General features: G+C 30.0%; 1 protein-coding gene across 1 annotated transcript in view; it reads left to right on the plus strand.

Moving 5' to 3' along the window:
* Positions 1-21,958, plus strand: part of LOC107441543 (neurotactin) — an 87,437-nt gene that overhangs the window by 49,530 nt on the left and 15,949 nt on the right. Inside the window, exon 3 of the mRNA XM_016054850.3 lies at positions 18,549-18,813. Within this exon, the coding sequence (XP_015910336.2) occupies positions 18,557-18,813 (257 nt within the window). The 5' untranslated portion in view covers positions 18,549-18,556. The remainder of the gene's footprint in view (positions 1-18,548; positions 18,814-21,958) is intronic.

Genomic DNA, 21,958 nt, shown 5'->3' on the forward strand with positions numbered 1-21,958 from the left:
TATATATATATATCCTTTAAGCAAGAAGCTATTTCCAAAAGCTTCTTAAAAAAATCGTTTTCGTTCTAAATTATTTATTTAATTTTTTTTTAAGCCTTTTTGAAGAGAATTTTGCTGTTTTTTTAATTTTCGCCACATTAAATAACAACTATTAACACCTTGGAAGGGGTCAATTTTGTGTTCCCAAAAGTGGAATTTTTCGAAAATTGCTCCCTCCGCTTTAAATTCTTTTTTTCTACGATTTTCCCGACATATTCTTCTGACACCTTGAAAGTAAAATAATGTGTTTGCTTCTTACTTTCTACGATTTTGTGCTTCTAAAAATAAAATTTTCTAAAAAAAGTTTTTTTTTTTATGGCTGTTTTAAAATTCTACCGCCATATTAAATAACAACTTTCAACAGTATTATGCTATTTTTCTATTTTTGTCCAATTTAGTATGGTCAAGTTAAGTTTTGTTTAACTCTACCAACATTCTGTAGGATGGTGATAATGAAAATGGCGCATTATATCAGTATGTAAAAAAAATTAATTCTTGCCACCACTTGCCCCCATTCTTACCCCCCCTCTCAAGAAAGAAATTGAAATACTTAATATTTATTTATTTAATATTTAAAAATGTACGCTATTACGGCATTATTTTTTGCGCAAATGAGCAAAAATTGAGAATTTTTCTTTGTTGTATAATTTTTTTTTTATCTGGGTTAAAAAAATGGTGATTTTTAAAAATAAACGGAGTTTATAACGGAGTAAATTGTAATTAAAAATAATAAGTATATTTTTGAAATAACTATTATATCTTATTAAAATTATTATCATATATATTTATAATTATTTTACAATATTAAAATAATGAGTAATAATAATAATAATTATAACTTATAGTTTGATGGCTTACGAATACATTTTTTTTAATAAGCGATGCATTAAGATCAAAAAAAAAAAACATTTAACTATTTACTTTGTGATTTCTATACATTATGTAATTATCCTTTCATAAAATTTTTGTCTTGCCTAACAGAATAAGAAATATATCATAATTTTTTTATTTAAAAAAAAACGAATATATATAAAAATATTTTTGAACTTCTTATTAGGAAATATTTAGAGGTCAGCTCATTCCTGACTACAATTTATACCGATATATTATTCCGGAAAATCCCCTTAAAGCAAACATCACGTATTTGACAGAGAGTGAGGGATAATATGTTTGTAGACCGTCACATAGGAAGTCATTGATTGATTGATTTTCTGACCACATCTGTTTTGGATAAGTACCCCAGCAGGAAAATTATTATGGATTGATGGAGATATAGAAATGTATTTACGGACTGAGGAGATTTGATGGTCCATTTTCTCCCAGTGTTTGGTCAACTTCCACTTATCCGTTTGTCTGGCGGAAATAAAATGGTGGACAGTCTGGAATTCCATGTTAGTGGGAATAACTAAAATATGTGAGGATAGAAAAAATACCGAAGGAAAATATAAGTATTTTGATTTGGAATAACTTGTTTTGTTGGTGAAACTTGATGGTTGATAACTTTATCTGTCATTAGAATAAACAACTAAAAAAATCAATTTTAATAGGTGTTTGCATTTTCACAAAGGTTAACAGTTTCTATTGGTGTAAAAGACTTACTTCTTTTCACTTGCTATCGCATGAACAGTTTTTATTTAAAATTTATTATATTTTTTATGTCATAATAGTATTTCAAAATTATTTCATCGCGATTAAAATAATTCAAAAATTCTGTTTAGGATTAAAATGATTCTGAAATCCTACTTCTGAATAAAAATAACTTTGAAAAGTCTGAAATGAAATAATTTTAATCGTGATAAAATAATTCAGAAATTCTATTTAGGATTAAAATGATACTGAAATCCTATTTCTGAATAAAAATAAAAGTCTGAAATGAAATAATTTTAATCGTGATAAAACAATTCAGAAATTCTATTTAGGATTAAAATGGTTCTGAAATCCTATTTCTGAATAAAAAATAACTTTGTAAAGTCTGAAATGAAATAATTTTATTCGTGATAAAACAATTCAGAAATTCTATTTAGGATTAAAATGATTCTGAAATCCTATTTCTGAATAAAAATAACTCTGAAATGTCTGAAATGAAGTAATTTTAATCGTGATAAAACAATTCAGAATACCTATTCAGGATTAAAATGATTCTGAAATCCTATTTCTGAATAAAATAATTTTGAAAAGTCTGAAATGAAATAATTGTAGAATTGTTTTATCACGATTAAAATAATTCAGAAATTCTATTTAGGATTAAAATGATTCTGAAATCCTATCTCTGAATAAAAATAACTTTGAAAAGTCTGAAATGAAATAATTTTTATCGTGATAAAACAATTCAGAAATTCTATTCAGGATTAAAATGATTCTGAAATCCTATTTCTGAATAAAATAATTTAGAAAAGTCTGAAATGAAATAATTGTAGAATTGTTTTATCGCGATTAAAATAATTCAGAAATTCTATTAAGGATTAAAATGATTCTTAAATCCTATTTCTGAATAAAAAATACCTTTGAAAAGTCTGAAATGAAATAGTTTTAATCGTGATAAAACAATTCTGAAATCCTATTTCTGAAGAAAAAATAACTTTGAAAAGTCTGAAATGAAATAATTTTAATCGTGATAAGACAATTCAGAAATTCTATTCAGGATTAAAATGATTCTGAAATCCTATTTCTGAATAAAAATAACTTTGAAAAGTCTGAAATGAAATAATTTTAATCATGATAAAGCAATTCAGAAATTCTATTCAGGATTAAAATGATTCTGAAATCCTATTTCTGAATAAAATAATTTTGAAAAGTCTAAAATGAAATAATTGTAGAATTGTTTTATCACGATTAAAATAGTTCAGAAATTCTATTTAGGATTAATATGATTCGGAAATCCTATTTCTGAATAAAAATAACTTTGAAAAGTCTGAAATGATATAATTTTAATCGTGATAAAACAATTCAGAAATTCTATTTAGGATTAAAATGATTTTGAAATCCTATTTCTGAATAAAAATAACTTTGAAAAGTCTGAAATGAAATAATTTTAATCGTGATAAAACAATTCAGAAATTCTATTCAGGATTAAAATGGTTCTGAAATCCTATTTCTGAATAAAATAATTTTGAAAAATCTAAAATGAAATAATTGTAGAATTGTTTTATCACGATTAAAATAATTCAGAAATTCTATTTAGGATTAAAATGATTCGGAAATCCTATTTCTGAATAAAAATAACTTTGAAAAGTCTGAAATGAAATAATTTTAATCGTGATAAAACAATTCAGAAATTCTATTTAGAATTAAAATGATTCTGAAATCCTATTTCTGAATAAAATAATTTTGAAAAGTCTGAAATGAAATAATTGTAGAATTGTTTTATCACGATTAAAATAATTCAGAAATTCCATTTAGGATTAAAATGATTCTGAAATCCTATTTCTGAATGAAAAATAACTTTGAAAAGTCTGAAATGAAATAATTTTAATCGTGATAAAACAATTCAGAAATTCTATTTAGGATTAAAATGATTCTGAAATCCTATTTCTGAATAAAATAATTTTGAAAAGTCTGAAATGAAGTAATTGTAGAATTGTTTTATCACGATTAAAATAATTCAGAGATTCTATTTAGGATTAAAATGATTCTGAAATCGTATTTACGAATAGAATAATTCTGTAAAATCTGAATTGAAGTAATTTCGTTCAGGAGAACTACATTGATTCCATAAATTGATTAAATACAGATTTTGATGATAATAAATCATTCTTAAAAATTTTGTTAATTTTGAATGCAAAATGTCAATTTTTTAAAACAAATTTTTTTTAATTTTTTAAGTATAAAAATATTTTTTCTGCTCGAAATTACTGTTAAATATTTATACTTCTATCTCTGTCCAATTTAAAAAAATTCTTTTCATTGCGAACAATTTTTAAAAATCAAATATAAATGAAATAATAAAAACAAATAGTTTTTTTCACCCAATACATAGAAACAGGTGGAAGTTATATTCAACAAATTATGTTGCCAATTATTCATATCAGAAATTGTGATCTTTAACTAAGAAAAAAACATGTCTGTCGATCATTCACTGCTTCGACAAACGCTTTTTTTTTCTTGCAAAGTGTTTGCAAATTTGCGTATCTCTTTTACATTTTTTCAGATGAAACATAGTTTTGAATTTTTATATGTTTTAAAATGGTTAGTCTGTTAGTAGCTGTTTTTTTCTTCTTTTTTTCTTTTATTTATTAAAGTAACATTAAAATTGCTGTATTTCTGCCACCTTATAGGTTCTTACTTGTTCCTTAATTAGAAAAATATGTATGGAAGTATAATGAACATTTTAAGATTACGATCTTAAACTCCGCAGTTTTTAATAGATTTTTAATTTGATAATTTAAAATGAAGTTTTAAGTTGTATGTGCACCAAAAAAAAATAATTGATCATGGCGCATAATTTATTTTAATAAATAAAAAATTAAAAAAAAAAAAGAAAAAAAAAGAGCCACGGACCACCCTGATAATTTTTGATCTGATAATCGGATTTTCACGTTCTGGGAATCAATTTTAATGGTTCGAGGGGGTAACCTTAAATATACTAATTAATTAGTGCAGACAATATTTCAAGTTATGAAAACAGACACAAAAACGTACTTTCTGTGAATAAGCATACATTACTTTCGACGGATTCCGATTTTTGACTTCCAAATCGTAGGGGGTAACCGCAATACGGAAAATAGGGTCACCAATAGTTTGGTAGGAGAGCGGTCCGAAGTATGAACTCCATCATGTTAATTTTATTTTTTGCACATTTCGACATATCTCGAGAATTTTTTAAAAGAATTGAAATTTTTTTCCACACAATTATAAATCGAGTTGTAAATAAATATAAATTGTAAATATGCTTTTTAAAAATTCGCAGGAACTATTCAACCGATTTTGCTCAAATTTTGTATTTTGCCTTGTAAAATTAGATACTTTAAAATTATATCAAAAATTGTATACCTTACAATTCAAAATTTTTTCGACTGTTACTAAATAAAATAATATTTATTAACTTTTATTTTTTGCGTGAATTTATCTTTGGATAAATGAATTTTATATAATTGTGAGCAAAGATTTTTCAATTCATATAAAAAGTTCTCGAGATATGGCGAAATACGCAAAAAATAAAATTACCATTAGGGTGTCCAAACTTAATCGCTCTCTACTAAACTATAGACACTGCGGGTACCTCCAATATTTTGGGGGTCAAAAATTTCGAATCCGTTGAAAAAGGTCCTCGAACCATTAAGATGGAGTCCTAGAATATGAAGAACCGATCAATAAATCAAAAGTTATTCAAAGCCATCCGTTTTGAATAACTTTTGAATTTATCTTTGGATAAATGAATTTTATATAATTGTGAGCAAAGATTTTTCAATTCATATAAAAAGTTCTCGAGATATGGCGAAATACGCAAAAAATAAAATTACCATTAGGGTGTCCAAACTTTATCGCTCTCTACTAAACTATAGAGACTGCGGGTACCTCCAATATTTTGGGGGTCAAAAATTTCGAATCCGTTGAAAAAGGTCCTCGAACCATAAGATGGAGTCCTAGAATGTAAAGAACTGATCAATAAATCAAAAGTTATTCAAAGCAATCCGTTTTTTTTTTTTTTTTTTAAAGCATTGTACAACCATTTCAGTACAGATGGAGTACTGTTATACATAGATAATGGTTTGATAAAAAATAAAACAACTTAAAATTTCTACTTCGTTTTCGTTTGAACCCTAATTTTATACACTGTCAACAAAATAAAATCTCGAGAATAAAAAAAAAAATTATTTATAGAAAATAACCATCAGCATGCAATACAATAGATAGAACATATGACAAGAAAAGTTTTTATCCTAAAAATATTTTATGCAAATAAATGCAATTAATATATCTTTTAGCCAATCGTAAAAAGCATCCTAAAATTCAACATTTTTAAAATAACTTAATTATTTTTACTCCTTATGACATACATAATTAACTTATAATTACCACCACCAAAATGTGTCGAAAAATATTCTAATGTTTCATTTTCAGAATAAAAATTCGAAATTTCTTTCTTAAATTAAATCAAATGACTTATTTATTTTATAAATTGAAATGCATTCATTAACTTGCATTTTTATTTATTTTTTTCTTCTCGAAAACAAACAGCTGTAAATGCAAATATTTATTTTAAGAACGTATCTTCAATTACTTGAATATGAAGTTTTCCGAACGATCTTTAAAAAAGAAGCGACAAGCAATCGTTTTCTGCTTGGAAGAACATTTTAACTTAAAGCAATTTTCGTCTGCTCCAAAGTTAATGCGTTTTGAAGTATGTCATTAGAATTTAATGAAATAAAGCGTAAAAAAGTTAGTGAACGCTTGTTTATCGATATTATTTTCGATTTTACTTTTGTTAATTAAAAGCACTTTATTCTTCATTTGTGATTGTCTGCAGTGAAGGATCCTCTTTTGAAATATCGTTTTAAATTTAATGAGCCTTTCTGTTGCAGACGATAAATCTATATTGATTTAAAGAAAAAAAATTTTTGTTTTATATATTTTAGTTGTTAACATAAAATAGGATGTCTTTAATTTGTCTTGAAATTTATCTAAGCTATGTTTAAAGTTTTTCAATGTGAAGTGTTTCAATTTAATCTTTGTTCCCTTTTTTTTTTAAGAAAAAAAAAAGGATAATTTGTATTTATTTTGTATAAATTTTATTATAAAAATGCAAGGAGTATCTTTATAATTTCTTATATTTATACATTTATCTTTTTTCGCATTTACCTATATAATATGCATATTAACGGATTCCGTATTCGTTAAAGTTTAAAAGTCTGTACTTGATTGTATTTACTTAATTCTTTAGACATCGAAAGATAAATTAATGATATTATGGTAATTTCCGTAACTGTAACAATATTGCAGTATAATTCTATAATTGATTATAAAGATTGATTCTATCAACTAATATGTTGATTGTTTGATTGTAATAACTTTATTCTTTGGACAGCGAAAAATAATAACATAATGTTAATTTAAGCGTACAGAAAGGTTGCTGATCTTTGAAAGGAAAAGATCTTTGCTGTTGTCCCAGCAAAGATCTTTTTTTCACTTTAATGATCGCCTAGTAGGTAAAGTGCGGCTTATCTAAGTAATGTTCAGATTATCTAGGTAATTCGCAGCTTATCTAATTAATGTTCAGATTATCTAAGTAATGTGCAGCTTATCTAAGTAATATTCAGATTATCTAGGTAATTTGCAGCTAAGTAATGTTCAGATTATCTAGGTAATGTTCAGATTGTCTAGGTAATGCGCAGCTTATCTAAGTTATGTTCAGATTATCTAGGTAATTTGCAGCTTAATCTAAGTAATGTTCAGATTTTCTAGGTAATTTGCAGCTTATCTACGTATTGTTCAGATTATCTAGGTAATGTTCAGATTGTCTAGGTATTGTGCATCTTATCTAAGTAATGTTCAGATTATCTAGGTAATTTGAAAAATGAAACTATTTTTTTTAGCACCCTAGAAAATCTGCAGCGTAACTCATTTCTGCACTTAAACTGTAACATGTAAGAGGGAAACTGTAGGCCTCAATTAGTAAAGTAAAAAAATACTCTTATTTCTTTCAAACTATTTAGTTATCTATAAAATGCATGCAAATCTTGTGTGGAATTGAATAGTTTTAGTCAATAAACCATAGTAAATATATTAAAAATTTTAAACGTACAAACACTATATAGCTTAAAAAGAGTCCTCTTTCGAATTCTACCCACAATGTTAAAGCCAGTAGGAAAATTCCCTAAACGAAAATAAAATTCTTCTCAGAAAGAGGTTTTACTTAAACACCTCCATTCCTTTCTCTGTGCAACATTTTTTTTTATTTTTACTTTTTAGGGCATGGGTGGGGAGTAAAAGGTCAGGGGTTCTCCTGGGTCTGTATTTTCCATCCTTCACCTTGACATTCTGTTCCAAGTATTTTTATTATATATTTTTTTACTCCTCCATAAAATGTGTGATTTTGCTGCAGCTCTGGGGCCTCTTCGAGATACAGATAGACGACTTTCTAACGGTTTTTTTTATCCCTGAAAAAAACTTTAAAATGGGACCTATTTCTTTGTTACGTAAGAAAGTACTTTTGCTATCTATGCAAGTTTTAACAGTAGAGGAAAATAAACAGAGAACGAATATTTTCATACGTAAACTATATCTAGATAACGTGAATATTTTTATATAGGATGATGGATTCCTTTCTCTGATAAGAGTAGATTTTGCCTAAATTCAAGATTTTTGCATAGAGTGGTACATTGCGTTGAGTCTACTCCATTTTGCAAATTTTGTTTTAAGATTTTTCTATTGAGTAGTGCATTCATCCTAATATATATATATATCGTTGCCGAGTGGAAGGATTAAAACAGGTCTAAGGCAGAGAAGGAGGGTACAAAATTTATTTATTAATTATTAGACATAGCAGTCATGAAAAGTGTACACGAAAAATTGCACTCCTCGGTTATATGTTAGGGAAACTCTTGCAAAGTAAAATCCGTAAATGTCTCTATTTAGGGAAAAGATGGAAATCTTAGAAATTACTATTGGTTTATGGAATAGGTTGAGTGATTCCCACGAAGATTAAAGGGGAAAATGTCCTGCTTTTAATTAATGCATAGTTGAGCCAAAAAATGAATTTAAGGACAGGATGTGAATTTAATAGTGTGAGATAGCATTTCGATTAGATTAATAAAATAAAATAAAAGGATATTCAGAAAAGAACTAACATAAAAAGATTAATTGAAGTTTTTTATGTTATATATATATATATATATATATATATATATATATATATATATTATTATATATATNTATATATATGCTGACAGCTTCATATTAATCCTTTAATTATTCTTTGAAATCCTGTCGTAAAATCATTATCGGTTTGTAAAATCTGCAGGATTTTTGCCTATCCATGTTGGCAGCTATGCAATAATTTGATCCTTTCATTGATTTGGATAATTTAACCCTTTCAGATCCATCCGTTAATTATTTTTTGAAGTCCTTTCTTAAAATCATTATCGGTTTGTTATTATATGATTATGAAAGATCATAATTTTTCGCTACTCTCTCATTGCAAACACTGGTAGGCAATGCTTGCATTACCATAACAGCAAATACGCCCAGCACAATGCCAGTTTCCTATTCATTAAGAACAAACTACACACGGAAGTAGTTGTGTCAAGAATTCATTCAAAAATCTTGCAAGAGTGTTGTAGCACCTCCATTGTTTCAGGTTCGTTATGCTACAACATTTGTCCGGACACCTTATTCCAACGACTTTCTGTGATAAACAAGCGTACGAAAGTGAATTGTATTGCGTGTACAGGAAGGATACGTGTAGGTTACGGTCGAGGGCACAGTTTCAAGGTTTTGCAAGGCTGGGTCGTATAACCAGCGTTGTGTTTATACTGGCTGAGTGTATGCAGTTGCGTGAGTTGATAGAGGTTATCCACTTTTGGAGCTTTCTGATACATTTTCACTTTTAAATAAAGGGTGATTAGCAAAGCATATTTTGTGACAGCTGCAATATGTAACATATTTGTTAGCAGATGGAGTATTAATACTGATACGTTGTTAATTGGTATTTATTGATAACCGCACGTGAGGATTTTGTATATTATTTTTTGAATTCGATGTGGTAATAATAAGGAAAATTAATGATACACGCTATGCCTATTTGCATTGTATTGGGAAAGAAAGAGAAAAAAACACTAATCATACAATGAATTTCTCTTTATTTTGATAACCTTTTAAACTGTATTTTACCGACTAGAAACAGTGTCTGTATTCAACTTTGTGTGTTAATAATCAATTGCATTTTTTCTGAAAAGCATAATGTGGCATTGTATGTTACTGTTTTTTTCATTTAAGTGTATCTAAATACATTTCGAGTTATAAATATGAAAGAACTTTTGTGCAGTACGAATTTAAAAAAATTAAATTTGAATAAAAAAAAAGTACTGCTTAGTTTGCTATGGGATATATATAAACGGAAATTGAAGAAAAAAATAAATCTCTACAAAGTTTAAAATCTGTTTTTTTTTCTTCCAGTTTTTAGAAATTAAAATACAATTTTTGCTAGTTACTCCTTAACTTACGAATTTCTTGTATTTTTTGTTACAGTTACATTTATATTGATGATTTTTATCAACGAAATGGTCTTGATCAATGATCGATTTTATCATAAAAACGTTCTTGCTAATGATAATTTTTATCTGTAAAATTATCTTGTCAGTGATAATACATTTTATCCTTAAAATTATTTGGTTTCTGATAATTTATCGGTAACTAGATTTTTATCCTTGCAATTACTAGGTGATAAATTTATCCCCCCTCCCTCCCAAAAAAAAATTCTTCTTTTTATTTTTATTCATTTCTAATTTCATTTTATTGATTTCTTTTTATTGACAAATATAATCTTTTCATAAGTTTATGGAAATACTAGACTTGATAAAAAAAATTAAAATCAAAAAAATAAATGATAAAATTATGTAAATATATACATATTTTAATTTCGTATTTTTCTCGTTAAAACTATTTTATACAAATATATATATATCTGTGAAACGATCTGTTCATGATTGTTTTTATCATCAAAGCTATTTTTAATGGTTATTTTTATCTATGAAGCTGTTTTGTTAGTGATAATTTTTATCATTGAAATCATCTATTCTTTCTGATAAATTTTCCACTTAACCTTTTATTTATTTATTTTAATCCTATTAATTTCTTTTTATCATCAGTTCTAATATCTTTATAATTTAATAATTATTATCATTTAAAAGAAAATAAAAATGAAAAAAACTTTACTTGTTTTTGAACATTTATGCCTAAGAAAGTAATAGTTTTTATCTAGTTTTTACGTACTTCCAGACGTAAAAACGGTGTAGTTTCTTAATTCTTTTGTAAGCTTTCACATTAATCTTTATTATTTCCAACTCTAAAGTGGCATAATTAAGTTTGTTGTTCTGCGGAGAGCAATATAAGTGAGGAAATCAATAAGCTGGCAGTTAACAGCAGCAAGAAAGTCCTTTTACCGAGGAATTTTGCCTCAACCAATAAAAGAAATGATCCTAAATTATCCCACATGGTTCCAAAGTGCGAATTTTATGGTTTTTTTTCTCGTGGTGTGTTAGGAAACATAAAAGGAGCAGTAGGGTATTAAATAGATCCACCAATTACTGGTCTTTTCTTAGTCTTTGCGCCGCTTTTTAATTAAAAGGTGAATTAAATTAGAAAGAAAATTTAACTTATTCTAGATTTTATAACGGCAATTTTAAGCACCAAAACAAAATTAATTTGAATTTCTTTTTTTAAAAAAAAAGCGAATTTTGATTATTAGCGCTGTCAATGCGACCATCTCAGAAGATGTCCTACAATTTGAAATGATCAATTAAAAAGAATATAGAATTATACTTTCTGCAGCTTAGGAAACCCTTTTCTTTGTTATCATTAATTTACAATATTAGTTACAAACTTTTTCTACAGATGGCATTGTTAACTGAAACTAAACTATAAAACAACTCTTACAAAATAATCACGATTTACAGAAACAATGTGATGCTGTTAAAATTTGTAAAATAGGAAACATTTGTCTGATAACCGTACAATTATTAGTAGTTGGGATGTTCTGGCATGCAGCAAAAACCATGATTTAATAGCTTTCTCAAAATTAGTTAACATGTTTTTCAACAGATGGCCCTGTTACCTCTGAAAAGCTTCGAAGCAATGATTCGCATTAAGTATGTGACTATGATTCTATGTAACTATGATTCGCATTAAGGATGTGTCGCAGTCTGAGGACAAAATTGACAATCTTCCGATGTAATATTTCAACTGGAATAATCTAGTATAGAACAGAAAGCATTATAGCTTTTTGTTATCAGAAGCTCCATCTGTTGTTGAACTTTGTAACTAATTTTGAAATTTTGTGAGAATAAATCTTCTAGTTTCTTAAGCAGAATACACCCCTACACTTTTATATCTTTCCTTCACTTTTAAAAGGATTTTTCAAATTGTCGTTCTTTTTTAGAACAATCGGCGGCTAAAAATTGGCTAAATCGCATTTCCCCTCTATCTTTTTCAGATTATTATTTTCCTGTTGTTTTAAGCAATATGGCGAAATGAATTCTGAAATAACTTTTTCGAAAAGAAGAAATAAAGAAGATAAATCACGATTCTGCCATAAAATGACAGAATGAGTCATTTTACGACTGTTCTTCCGGTAGTTGTGAGGGTGGGAAAAATTAGTCTCAGTTGAGTTGTAATGGATAGGGAATTGTCACCCCCTAAAATTGATAAGATTGCTGGAACATCCCTCTTGGGCGATTGAAATGCTATCTCCCCTAATGGTTATTATCGTCTCTGATTGCTACAGTAATGATAAGAGTGTTTCTCCAAAAAAATGCATTGCAATTTATTCTTACTTCCATTGCTGCGGAATCAACCCAACCTAATCTGGGGGAATTGGACCTTTGTGATTATCTTAATACATTTCTATATTTTTAACCCTTAAAATAATGTATTTTTATTTTTAATAAATAATGTTTGAAATCAACCGAGAAAAAGCTGTATTTAATGGGAAAAATGCAACAACAAAAAATCAATTTTCAAAAAAACATTTTGACGTATTTTTACATACGTGAATAATTCCTCCTTGAGTTTAAAAAATCTACTGAATATTATACTTTGAAAATATTTACTTTTTATCTAAATAATCGTTTTCAATTATAATTACTTTTTATATAAATAATCGTTTTCAATTATAATTACTTTCTGTATAAATAATCGTTTTCAATTATAATTACTTTTTATATAAATAATCGTTTTCAATTATAATTGCTTCCTATGCAAATAATCGTTTTCAATCATAATTGGGTACTTGTGCTTCAAGAAGAAGAAAACAGTGATACCCCAATGTGTGGTCTATGACGTCAGCGCCAGCTGATCGTTTATAAGCGAAATGACGTGTTAAAAGTTAAGTTTCTCCACATAGCTATAGAATGCTAATTAACGAGAAGTTAATTAGCATTCAATATAGCGTTTTATCGGCGAATTTGTTGAAATATAATTCTCGTCTACGTCTTTTACCTAACTTAGATCTATTATTTGGTTACATAATTTATTTTAACCGTTATAGATTTTTGTTTTGTGTACCTGGCAAATTCGATGCGTAATCAGTTTGTTTTTGTTCTACATAGCATGAAGGGCCTCCCTGTTCAAGCGGTATGGCCAGCCAAACGCTGTGCAAAGCGTGGAGGTAGCGGGTTCGAATCCCGCTGTTACCCTGGGTGCATATTCGTGCTCTTTTTCACTGTATTGTGCTATCTGTCCTGCTATTTGGCAAAGATTTATAAGCCTAAATTGAGCACAGCACACAATCCTGCAAATGTATCTAAATCCAATAAACCACTAAACTACATTCCTTCGTGCCTGTCTTTGTGTTAAGTAAGAAATATGTAGTGAATGAATTCATATCTTTATGAAAGAATCTTTGTGTAAAAATATAGAAGGTGTCACTAATGTGACTGGATTCGAACTCCCGTTTCATGAACGTGAGTCCAGCTCCCTGCGAATCCCGACCCTGAATTAATGTATTGATACTATTTATAGTCTTTTCAATTAATGATTTTATCTAATATTTTTATTTAAACATATTAAAATTTTCTACTTACATTTCTGTAAGGAAAAAAAATTATGTTTTCCAGTAATATTGTGGTTTAAAATAACTTTTATACTTACTTATTTAATATTTATATACAAATAAAATTGCTTAACACCACTTCTGTCTCACAAACTGCAATTTTTCACAGCAATATCGCTAAGTTTCGCAAACTGGATTTTTCTTTCTTCTTTTTTTAACGAGTAAGTCATGAAAATTAGATGCAATATTACAAAAATACTTTTCTCCTTGAATTGTATTTGAATAATTTCTTGTTCCATCTCGAGAACAATACAACGAGACATAATTTTTACTAACGTGATTCAAGATCGACAGATATTTCCACAAATTTTTCGCTCTCAAGTTTAGAGTGCAATTTGTTTAAATACAAATCGTGACTATTTGCACGGAATTTGCCATGAAAAATAACGGTGTCGGTGATGTTGTAAGTGGTGAATTACACAAAAAACCTTTTTTGCAAGACGGCAAATTTATAAATGTTGCCATTAGAATTGTTTGAAGAAATATTTACTAAGCAGAGATAAAAGAACTCAGTGCGATTAATTAAGCTAATTAAAAAGTGCTAATTAATAATTTCCAGACGATGCTTTAAGTTACGAAAAAAATATGACTTTTTTTAAAAAAAATTTCTCAGAAACTATTCTACCAATTTCGCTCAAATTTCGTATTTTGCCATGTAAAAATACATTCTTTAAAATTATAAAAAATTTTATACCTTAAAATTCAAAATTTTTTCGACTATTAATAAATAAAATAACATAAATACTAACCATAATTTATTTTCTGCATGGATTTATTGTCTAAACAAATTTTATAACTGTGTGCAAAAAGTTTTCAGTTCGCTTTAAACTATATCGAGATAGAGAGGAAAACCACCCACGGTTGGCCTAACGGCAAGGGGACTCTAACCCATGATCCGTCTACCACTGAGGATATTTTAAGTCAGCACTGTGGTCGGTGCAAGCCGGATGCGAAATTCATATCGACCAGCCATCGTTTTGATTCGAACCCGGTTCACCTCATTGAAATGCGTAGGCTCTATCCCCTCAGCTATCACGGCTTAACTATAGTTGTGGAATATATGGAATATATTTTATAACCGTCGTTGAACAACCGACCCAATTTTACGGGTTTACGACTATTAATGTTCAACTCCGTAGCCTTGTAATTTTGAACCCAATCCAGAAGACCAGGGAACTCCTGGATCGAGTATTGGGAGAAATTTGCCTTCGCTGAGGAACGTTTTGATGGAGGTAACCCACATTTGCGATGCATGGAGAGGAAGACCATGAGAAACTTCCACGGTCAGCCTGACGGCAAGGGGACTCTAACCCATGATCCGTCTAACACTGAGGATATTTCACGTCAGCACTGTGGTCGGCGCAAGCTGGATGCGGAATTCGTATTGACTGGGATTCGAACCCGGTTCGCCGCATTGGAAGGCGAACGCTCTATCCTCTAAGCTATCGCGGCTCATGGAATATATTTGTAACATATAGGAGGACAGAGAAATGTGGGGTCCTTAGACCAGAGCCTCTCAGGCCTTATGATAAATCAGGTCCTGGTTTGGAGCGCTTCTCTATTATGACCTGTTCCGAAACGCCCAAAAAAAAAAACTTCATAAAAGGAAAGCGCCAGTAGCGGCGCATGACAACATTTATTTTCAATACAACAATATTTCATGTGCAATTTTGATTCTAATAATGTGCCCTAACTCCTCTATTAGTTAGTCAAAACATTTAAGTGACAATCTGACAAATTTACTGTTTTTAAACCTGTATATTTTGATAACAAATAAACTAAAAATTTCATTTTTAGAAAAAACTATACCTAGGAAAAAGAAACCGATTGCAGTTTTTTAAAATCAGCGATACAAAAGTTTTAAGATCTACTGAAAAAATCTCACGAAACAAAAAAGTTTGTTCCCCAGTGTTATCTCCGTTACAACAATAAAACACTACGAAAAATTATCTCCGTTACTGCGAAAAAACAATCCCACTACTATAAAGAGCATTGACTGGAAACCCAAGTTGAGTTTGAAAAAAAAAAAAAAAAGAAAAACTAGTTTGTATCTCTAACAAACGTTTTAATTGTAAAATTGATTCTCTACGCGGAGTCAAGGGAAATAAACTTGCTAAATAATCCCCGTTTTTTCCTCTTGTAATGACAAACTGATTTCTTTTTGGGTTTCCAGATGGGCACAGGTGCTCACAGCATCGTTCTTCCCTTGATACCCTACGTGAAAGATTTCTTAATGAGTACCATTAAGTCAACTAAGGCGTTGCCATAGTAACGGCTTTTTCTTTCCCCCTTTCCTGGATTTCAACAATACTTATTTTTGAATTTCACCAATGAAGATTAATCAGGCAGCGAGTTCATTATTATAATGAATCGTTGAGCTTCCTGCGCCTGATGAAAGCACTCATCAGCTTCTAGAATTTAGAAATTTTTCTGGGTTATTCGGAATTCGATGTTTTGATTTATGATGGTGTGAAACAACCCATTAATTATGAAATCCCCCATTAGGATTTTAAAAGTCTGTAAATAACGAAAAGTTTTGTATAAAATGAAATTTATTTTATTAATAATCTTACTTTTTTTTTTTTACAAAAGAAAAAAGGTTTAAAAAAATAAGATTACAGTTTGAAACTTTATAGCTTTTACTCACTTGAATTACAACTTTCATTTGCTACTCAAAAATACGTTATATGCCTTATTTTATTATGAAATCATTAATTGATTGTGTGAAATTGATATTTTTTACGCAAAAGATTTTATAAAATTAATTTTCAGTTTAACCTCTCTTAAAATTCCAATTTTCATTTGTTACCCGAATTGTATTTATTTATTTATTGTTATGACATACATTTGCAGGTTTGTTTATTCATTATAAATATGACTTCCCATAAAATACTTTTATATGCTTTATTTTATTAATAAAAACTTGCTTTAATAAGTGAAAGTAACAAATTCAAAAAATGATTCTAGAGATTTCATATATTTTAGCACGAAATAGTTTTCAATAATTATTGAATAAACCCATGATGAAGACTAAATTAAGTTGAAAATGCATTGTAGCTAATTTTAGTTTATTTTAGTTAATTTTTAAACTATTAAATTGCTGTAATTAGAAACTAGTTTTACAATATTTCGAATGGAAAAAGTAATGATAGAATTTTGTTTTGTTTTCATAATGTTTCATGATCACTATTAATATATATTCCAAGAATTCTTATCGAAAATTAATTTAAAGAACACACACACTGGGGTAAATATATGAGCTATAATACACATTAATATTTAAGCAATAGAGAAACACTATCTTAATTAGAAGTGTTTCTTACAATTCCGTTCAGTTACCTTCGTCAATCAAACTGGTTTTGATGTTTTCAGTACTACCTTTCTCTGAAGTGACTCGTTTGGTTTTGATTCCTTTTTTGCCTTTTTCACACATTTTATATGCTACTCCTATTGACGTATATATTTTTTCTTTTTTTAATATATATTTTACAATGATCCTTTAAGAGGCTGGGATAGTTGGTAGGGCACTGGGCCCATGTCCAAGAGTCCGAGGGTTCGATCCCAGCCTGCCGAAGACTCCGCGTGTAGTAAATGGTGACTGATGCACGTTAAATCTGTCGAGTCGCAAATTCCCCCATGTTCCCATAACAAATCAAAAACCACTGGGGGTAGTGATCCAGGAGTTTTCTTCTTGTCTACTGGATTGGTTCAAAATTACAAGGTTACGGAGTTGAACATTAATAGTCGTAAACCCATAAAATTGGGTTGGCTGTTCAACGACGGATATGAAGTAAAAATGAAATAAAATGATCCTTTAAGAGCAGCGGTGGCTCAGGGGATAGAGCGTTTGCTTTCGAATGAGATGACCCAACTTTGAATCCCAGCAGTGGCTGGTCTATACAAATTCTGCCCCCGGCTCGCACCAATCACAATTCTGACATAAAAATATCCTCAGTAGTAGACGGATCATGTGATAGAATCCCCTAGCCGTCAGGCAAACCGTGGGAAGTTTCACAGCTTTCCAAATGCGGATTAATTCCACAAAGTGCTAGTTTCTCCCAATGCTTTTATGCAGGAACTCCCTTGTCTTCTAGGTTAGGTTCAAAATTACAAGTCTACGGAGTTGAGCATTGATAGTTGTAAACTCAGAATTGGGTCTGTTCAATGTTACGGAGTCCCGCAGTGGACTGATCGTTAAGACACGGTTCCCAGCAGATCACCGAAGTCAAGCATCACTGGCTGCGGTCAGTGTGCGGGTGGGTGACCCACTTGGATCAGTCTGTGTAGGGACCGAGGATGTGCGGTATTGGTCCTCGTTAAACTGTGCTACCGTAAAGTGCTCGACTTCGCGTGTAGGTCGTTGGGCTACCGAAGTGGGTGTGCCATCCCCTCTGTTGAGGATCAAAATTGTGATGGCATGTCCTCTGATCATCCTCAGGGATGTTTCTCAGACCGTCGCCAATAGCCCATTGCGCAGCTCTAGTGCGACGTAAATAAACTACAACAACAAATCAATGTTACGGAATATAAAATAAAATGATCCTAAAATATATATATATAAGAAGTGTATAAACCGGTTATTACTGGTGTTTAAGGGCAACGGCCTTAGTAATATTGATCATTCCTGTATTAGAGAGGCAGACATGGAATTATTTTTTTCCTTCTTAAGAAACGAAAGATTTAAATGCAACTTTGCCCTTTTAAGTACACATCCTATTAAACCTAAATCTTCTTTTCTCCGCAGGTGAGAAGATGACTGCTGAACTGGAAGAGCAAGAAAAGAAGGGAGAAAAGGAGATGGAAGTGGAGAAGACCCCATCTCCAAAGGATGAGGATGCACCTAAGAATGGAGGAGGGGACGTGAAGAAGGAAGAGGTGGAAGAAGAAAAAGAAGAGGAAAAGAAAGAGGTCGAAGAGGAGAAGAAAGCAGAGACAGACACTGAAGAGCAACAGCAAGAGGAGGAGGAGATAGCACCGTCCCGTGCTAGACCTCTCCCCTTCTGGAAAAGGTTAATGATCTTTGAAATATTTAAATGGGGTTTATTGATTATCGGTCGGGGATCTTCAGTTTAATCGAGATTTATTCACTCGTTTACTGTTCATAGACATACAATAATGGTATTTATAATCAGTTAATAATAATCAATGGTGAATATTTAAATAATAATTAATGTTAAACTCAATCTGAATCTCTCTCTTGTTATAAAAAGTGTAAAACGCCTCGTGTTGGTATGCAAATGCTTAGGTTTTGTTTGTGAAGCATCGTTATCTGATAATGCATAAATAAACTGATCATTCCTGTATACATTATGATTCCGAAAATATGTATTAATGTATTTCCAGAATTATCCTTTATATTTGGCACTACAGGTAAAGGGCAAGAAGTTGTTGTTTTTTTTCTCCAACGAAGTCTAGTTTTGTTTTTCCGATGATGCTTGATTTTTTTCAACAGCTTCAACAGCTATTTTATTTTCGATCAACAGTGCCAGTTAATGTTTGCCCCCTTATTTTATATCGATCGGAGGTGCTTGGCTTGTTGCACAGAAACTCCGTTGCTCATAAGCAACACCTCTTGCCGTTGATTTTTTCCAATTAGTTTCTTTTAATGTTTTTAAATTTGTTCGATGTCATCAAAATGAAAGTAACCTGTTTCTGGGTATTCCTGTATTAGTACTTATTACAGGAATACTGTTTTAGGTATTGCTGCATTAGCAGGGGTCTGTCGAGACATTTTGTGAAAGGTCCGGTTTTCGAGAAATTGTGAAAAAATTACTCACGTTCTTTCAACCAGGGTCCGCTTTTATAAATTTGTGCAAATAAGGTCCGGTTATTGCAGAAAACTTTTTCAAGGATTTTTTAAACTGTAAATAGATACAAGATTATGCTCGGCACTGTAAAATTACAGTAAAAAAAATTTAATTTTCAAAAATAAACAGCAATTTCTACTTCTAAATTAGAGATGCAACATGCAAATATTTGGTATTTAGCCTATACTGCTGAACTAAGATTATTCATTTCGGACGAATAATGGAAGAATCGTCTCTCGAAGACAAAACTTAATTCGTTTACATCCATCTTTCTTGTTTTCTGCCCTGGAAAGGGTTTATTCGATTTACAAAACAATAATGAAGATAAACAAATTTGTGAAGGGTCCGATTAAAAGAAAAATTACTTTGTGAAGGGTCCGTTTTTATGAAAAGATATTTTGTGAAGGGTCCGTTAACGGACCCAAATTTCTTCTTAACAGACCCCTGATTAGTGACCTGTTTTTGGTTCATTCAATCTCAGCCTTTCGCTGACATAGTGTTTCATGCATACTGAGTCTCGTTCTATTGCAATTGAGTCGTAATCTTTGTTGGTTTCTTAAACCAGAGTAGCATCTGCTCACCCGCATCAACTTCTTTATTCGTTAGTAACAGTTCATTTTTGTTAGTTTTCAATTAAATAACTCAACAGTTAGTTCATTTCATTTTCGTTCATTTTTGTTAAATTCAGTGACTTTCTCAGTGGTGTGACCGTTCACCCTCAATGGTTCACTACCAGACTAGATTGGTCACGTCCATACATTTTGTTTTCTTTTCGTTGATGCGTAGGCCCATTTATTTTAGCCTCTGTCAGAAGAGCTACAAACGCCTCATTAAAAGTCCGCCTTGATCTGCCTGTATTATCAAGATCGTCCGCGCATGCATTTAAATGATTTGTTGTATTAAGTTCTATTATTTGTTTGTCTTTACATCTCTGATGATCTTATCTAATGCATAATGTCAATAATTTATAAAGCAGGCGTGATAGGGCATCACTTTGTTCAAAACCTTTATCAGTAAAAAAAAGGGCGTCAAGAAACTCATTCTGTGTTTTGATGTAACATCAAACGCTTGAAAGAGCTGCTTTGAAAAGACTGATAAGTTTTGTTGGGAATTTAAATTTAGTCATTGCTTCATTTAACTTTTTCTGCTTTATGCTATCATACGCTGTCTTAAAATGAAAAATTAAAGAAGATGATCTGTATCGACATTATATCTTTTGCTTCTTTAATACCTATTTCAATGCATAGATATATATATAATATATTAGAGGAGATTTTAAAAATAGTATTCATCAAGGTTATTCCTCTGTAGTTGCAGCGCTTAATTTTTTTCCTCCCCTTTTTATATATTGGGCAGATATTAGCCCATTAAGTTTCCTTTTTAGCCAAACATTACATATAATTGTATGGATGGCATCAGATCATTGATCTATATAAGATCAGGTTTTATCCTATCTGGTCCAGCGGATGTATAGCGGTTTAACTTTTTGACAGTTTGTTTCACTAATGGAGCCATAATAGTCAATTCCATCATCAATTCCTCCAATTGTTGCCATTTGGTTTTCTTTTTGTGTTATGAATATTTTTTCCTTCAAGTAGTTCCATGAAATACTCTGCATCTCTTTATCACTTCATTTTTATCACTTGTGAATTTTCCATCTTTTTTCTGTAAGTATTTACTTACTTTAAGGTCGACCTCAGAAAGCCTGTGTTCTCTACTTTTGCGTAAAAGTCTCAAATTATCATTTTTATATCACTGCGAGAGCAGCAATTGCATATAGATTACAGAGAAAGTTTTCTTTTCATCTTCAGGCTTATCTTCAGTAGTAGCATGGTCATGAATAATATGCTTAAGTTGAATTCAATAACTTAACTTTTTATTCTTTTGTTGGCAATAGAGTCAATGCCAAAGTAGTACGAGTTTTTACTAGCAGCTATTATAGACAATATGTTTTTTTCTTATCTAGGGTTCCCTAACCCAGCCATCCAATTTCTTTTATGGTCAGAGTATCAATTCGATACTCTGTCAGCCTTGTCCAATAAATTTCTCAATGTTCCACTTCCGTGCATGTGCATACCTTATGTTCATGCAAAAGTGTGAACATATATATATGATAGTGAAGTGTGAATATATATATGGGTCATTCTCACGAAAACTGTCATTTTTCAGTTCATAAAATCCCAAAAAAGTAAAGTGAATAAAAAGCTCTGAAACTTTTTATATTAATAGAAATATGTAATGGCATTATAAAGAAAGTATATATCCTATAAATTATACTTAATATTTAAATTAATCAATTTTTTAAATAATTAATTTATAATTAATTAATTTATAATAATTAATAATT

This window comes from Parasteatoda tepidariorum, chromosome 6, assembly GCF_043381705.1.
Source record: "Parasteatoda tepidariorum isolate YZ-2023 chromosome 6, CAS_Ptep_4.0, whole genome shotgun sequence".
Taxonomy (NCBI): domain Eukaryota; kingdom Metazoa; phylum Arthropoda; class Arachnida; order Araneae; family Theridiidae; genus Parasteatoda; species Parasteatoda tepidariorum.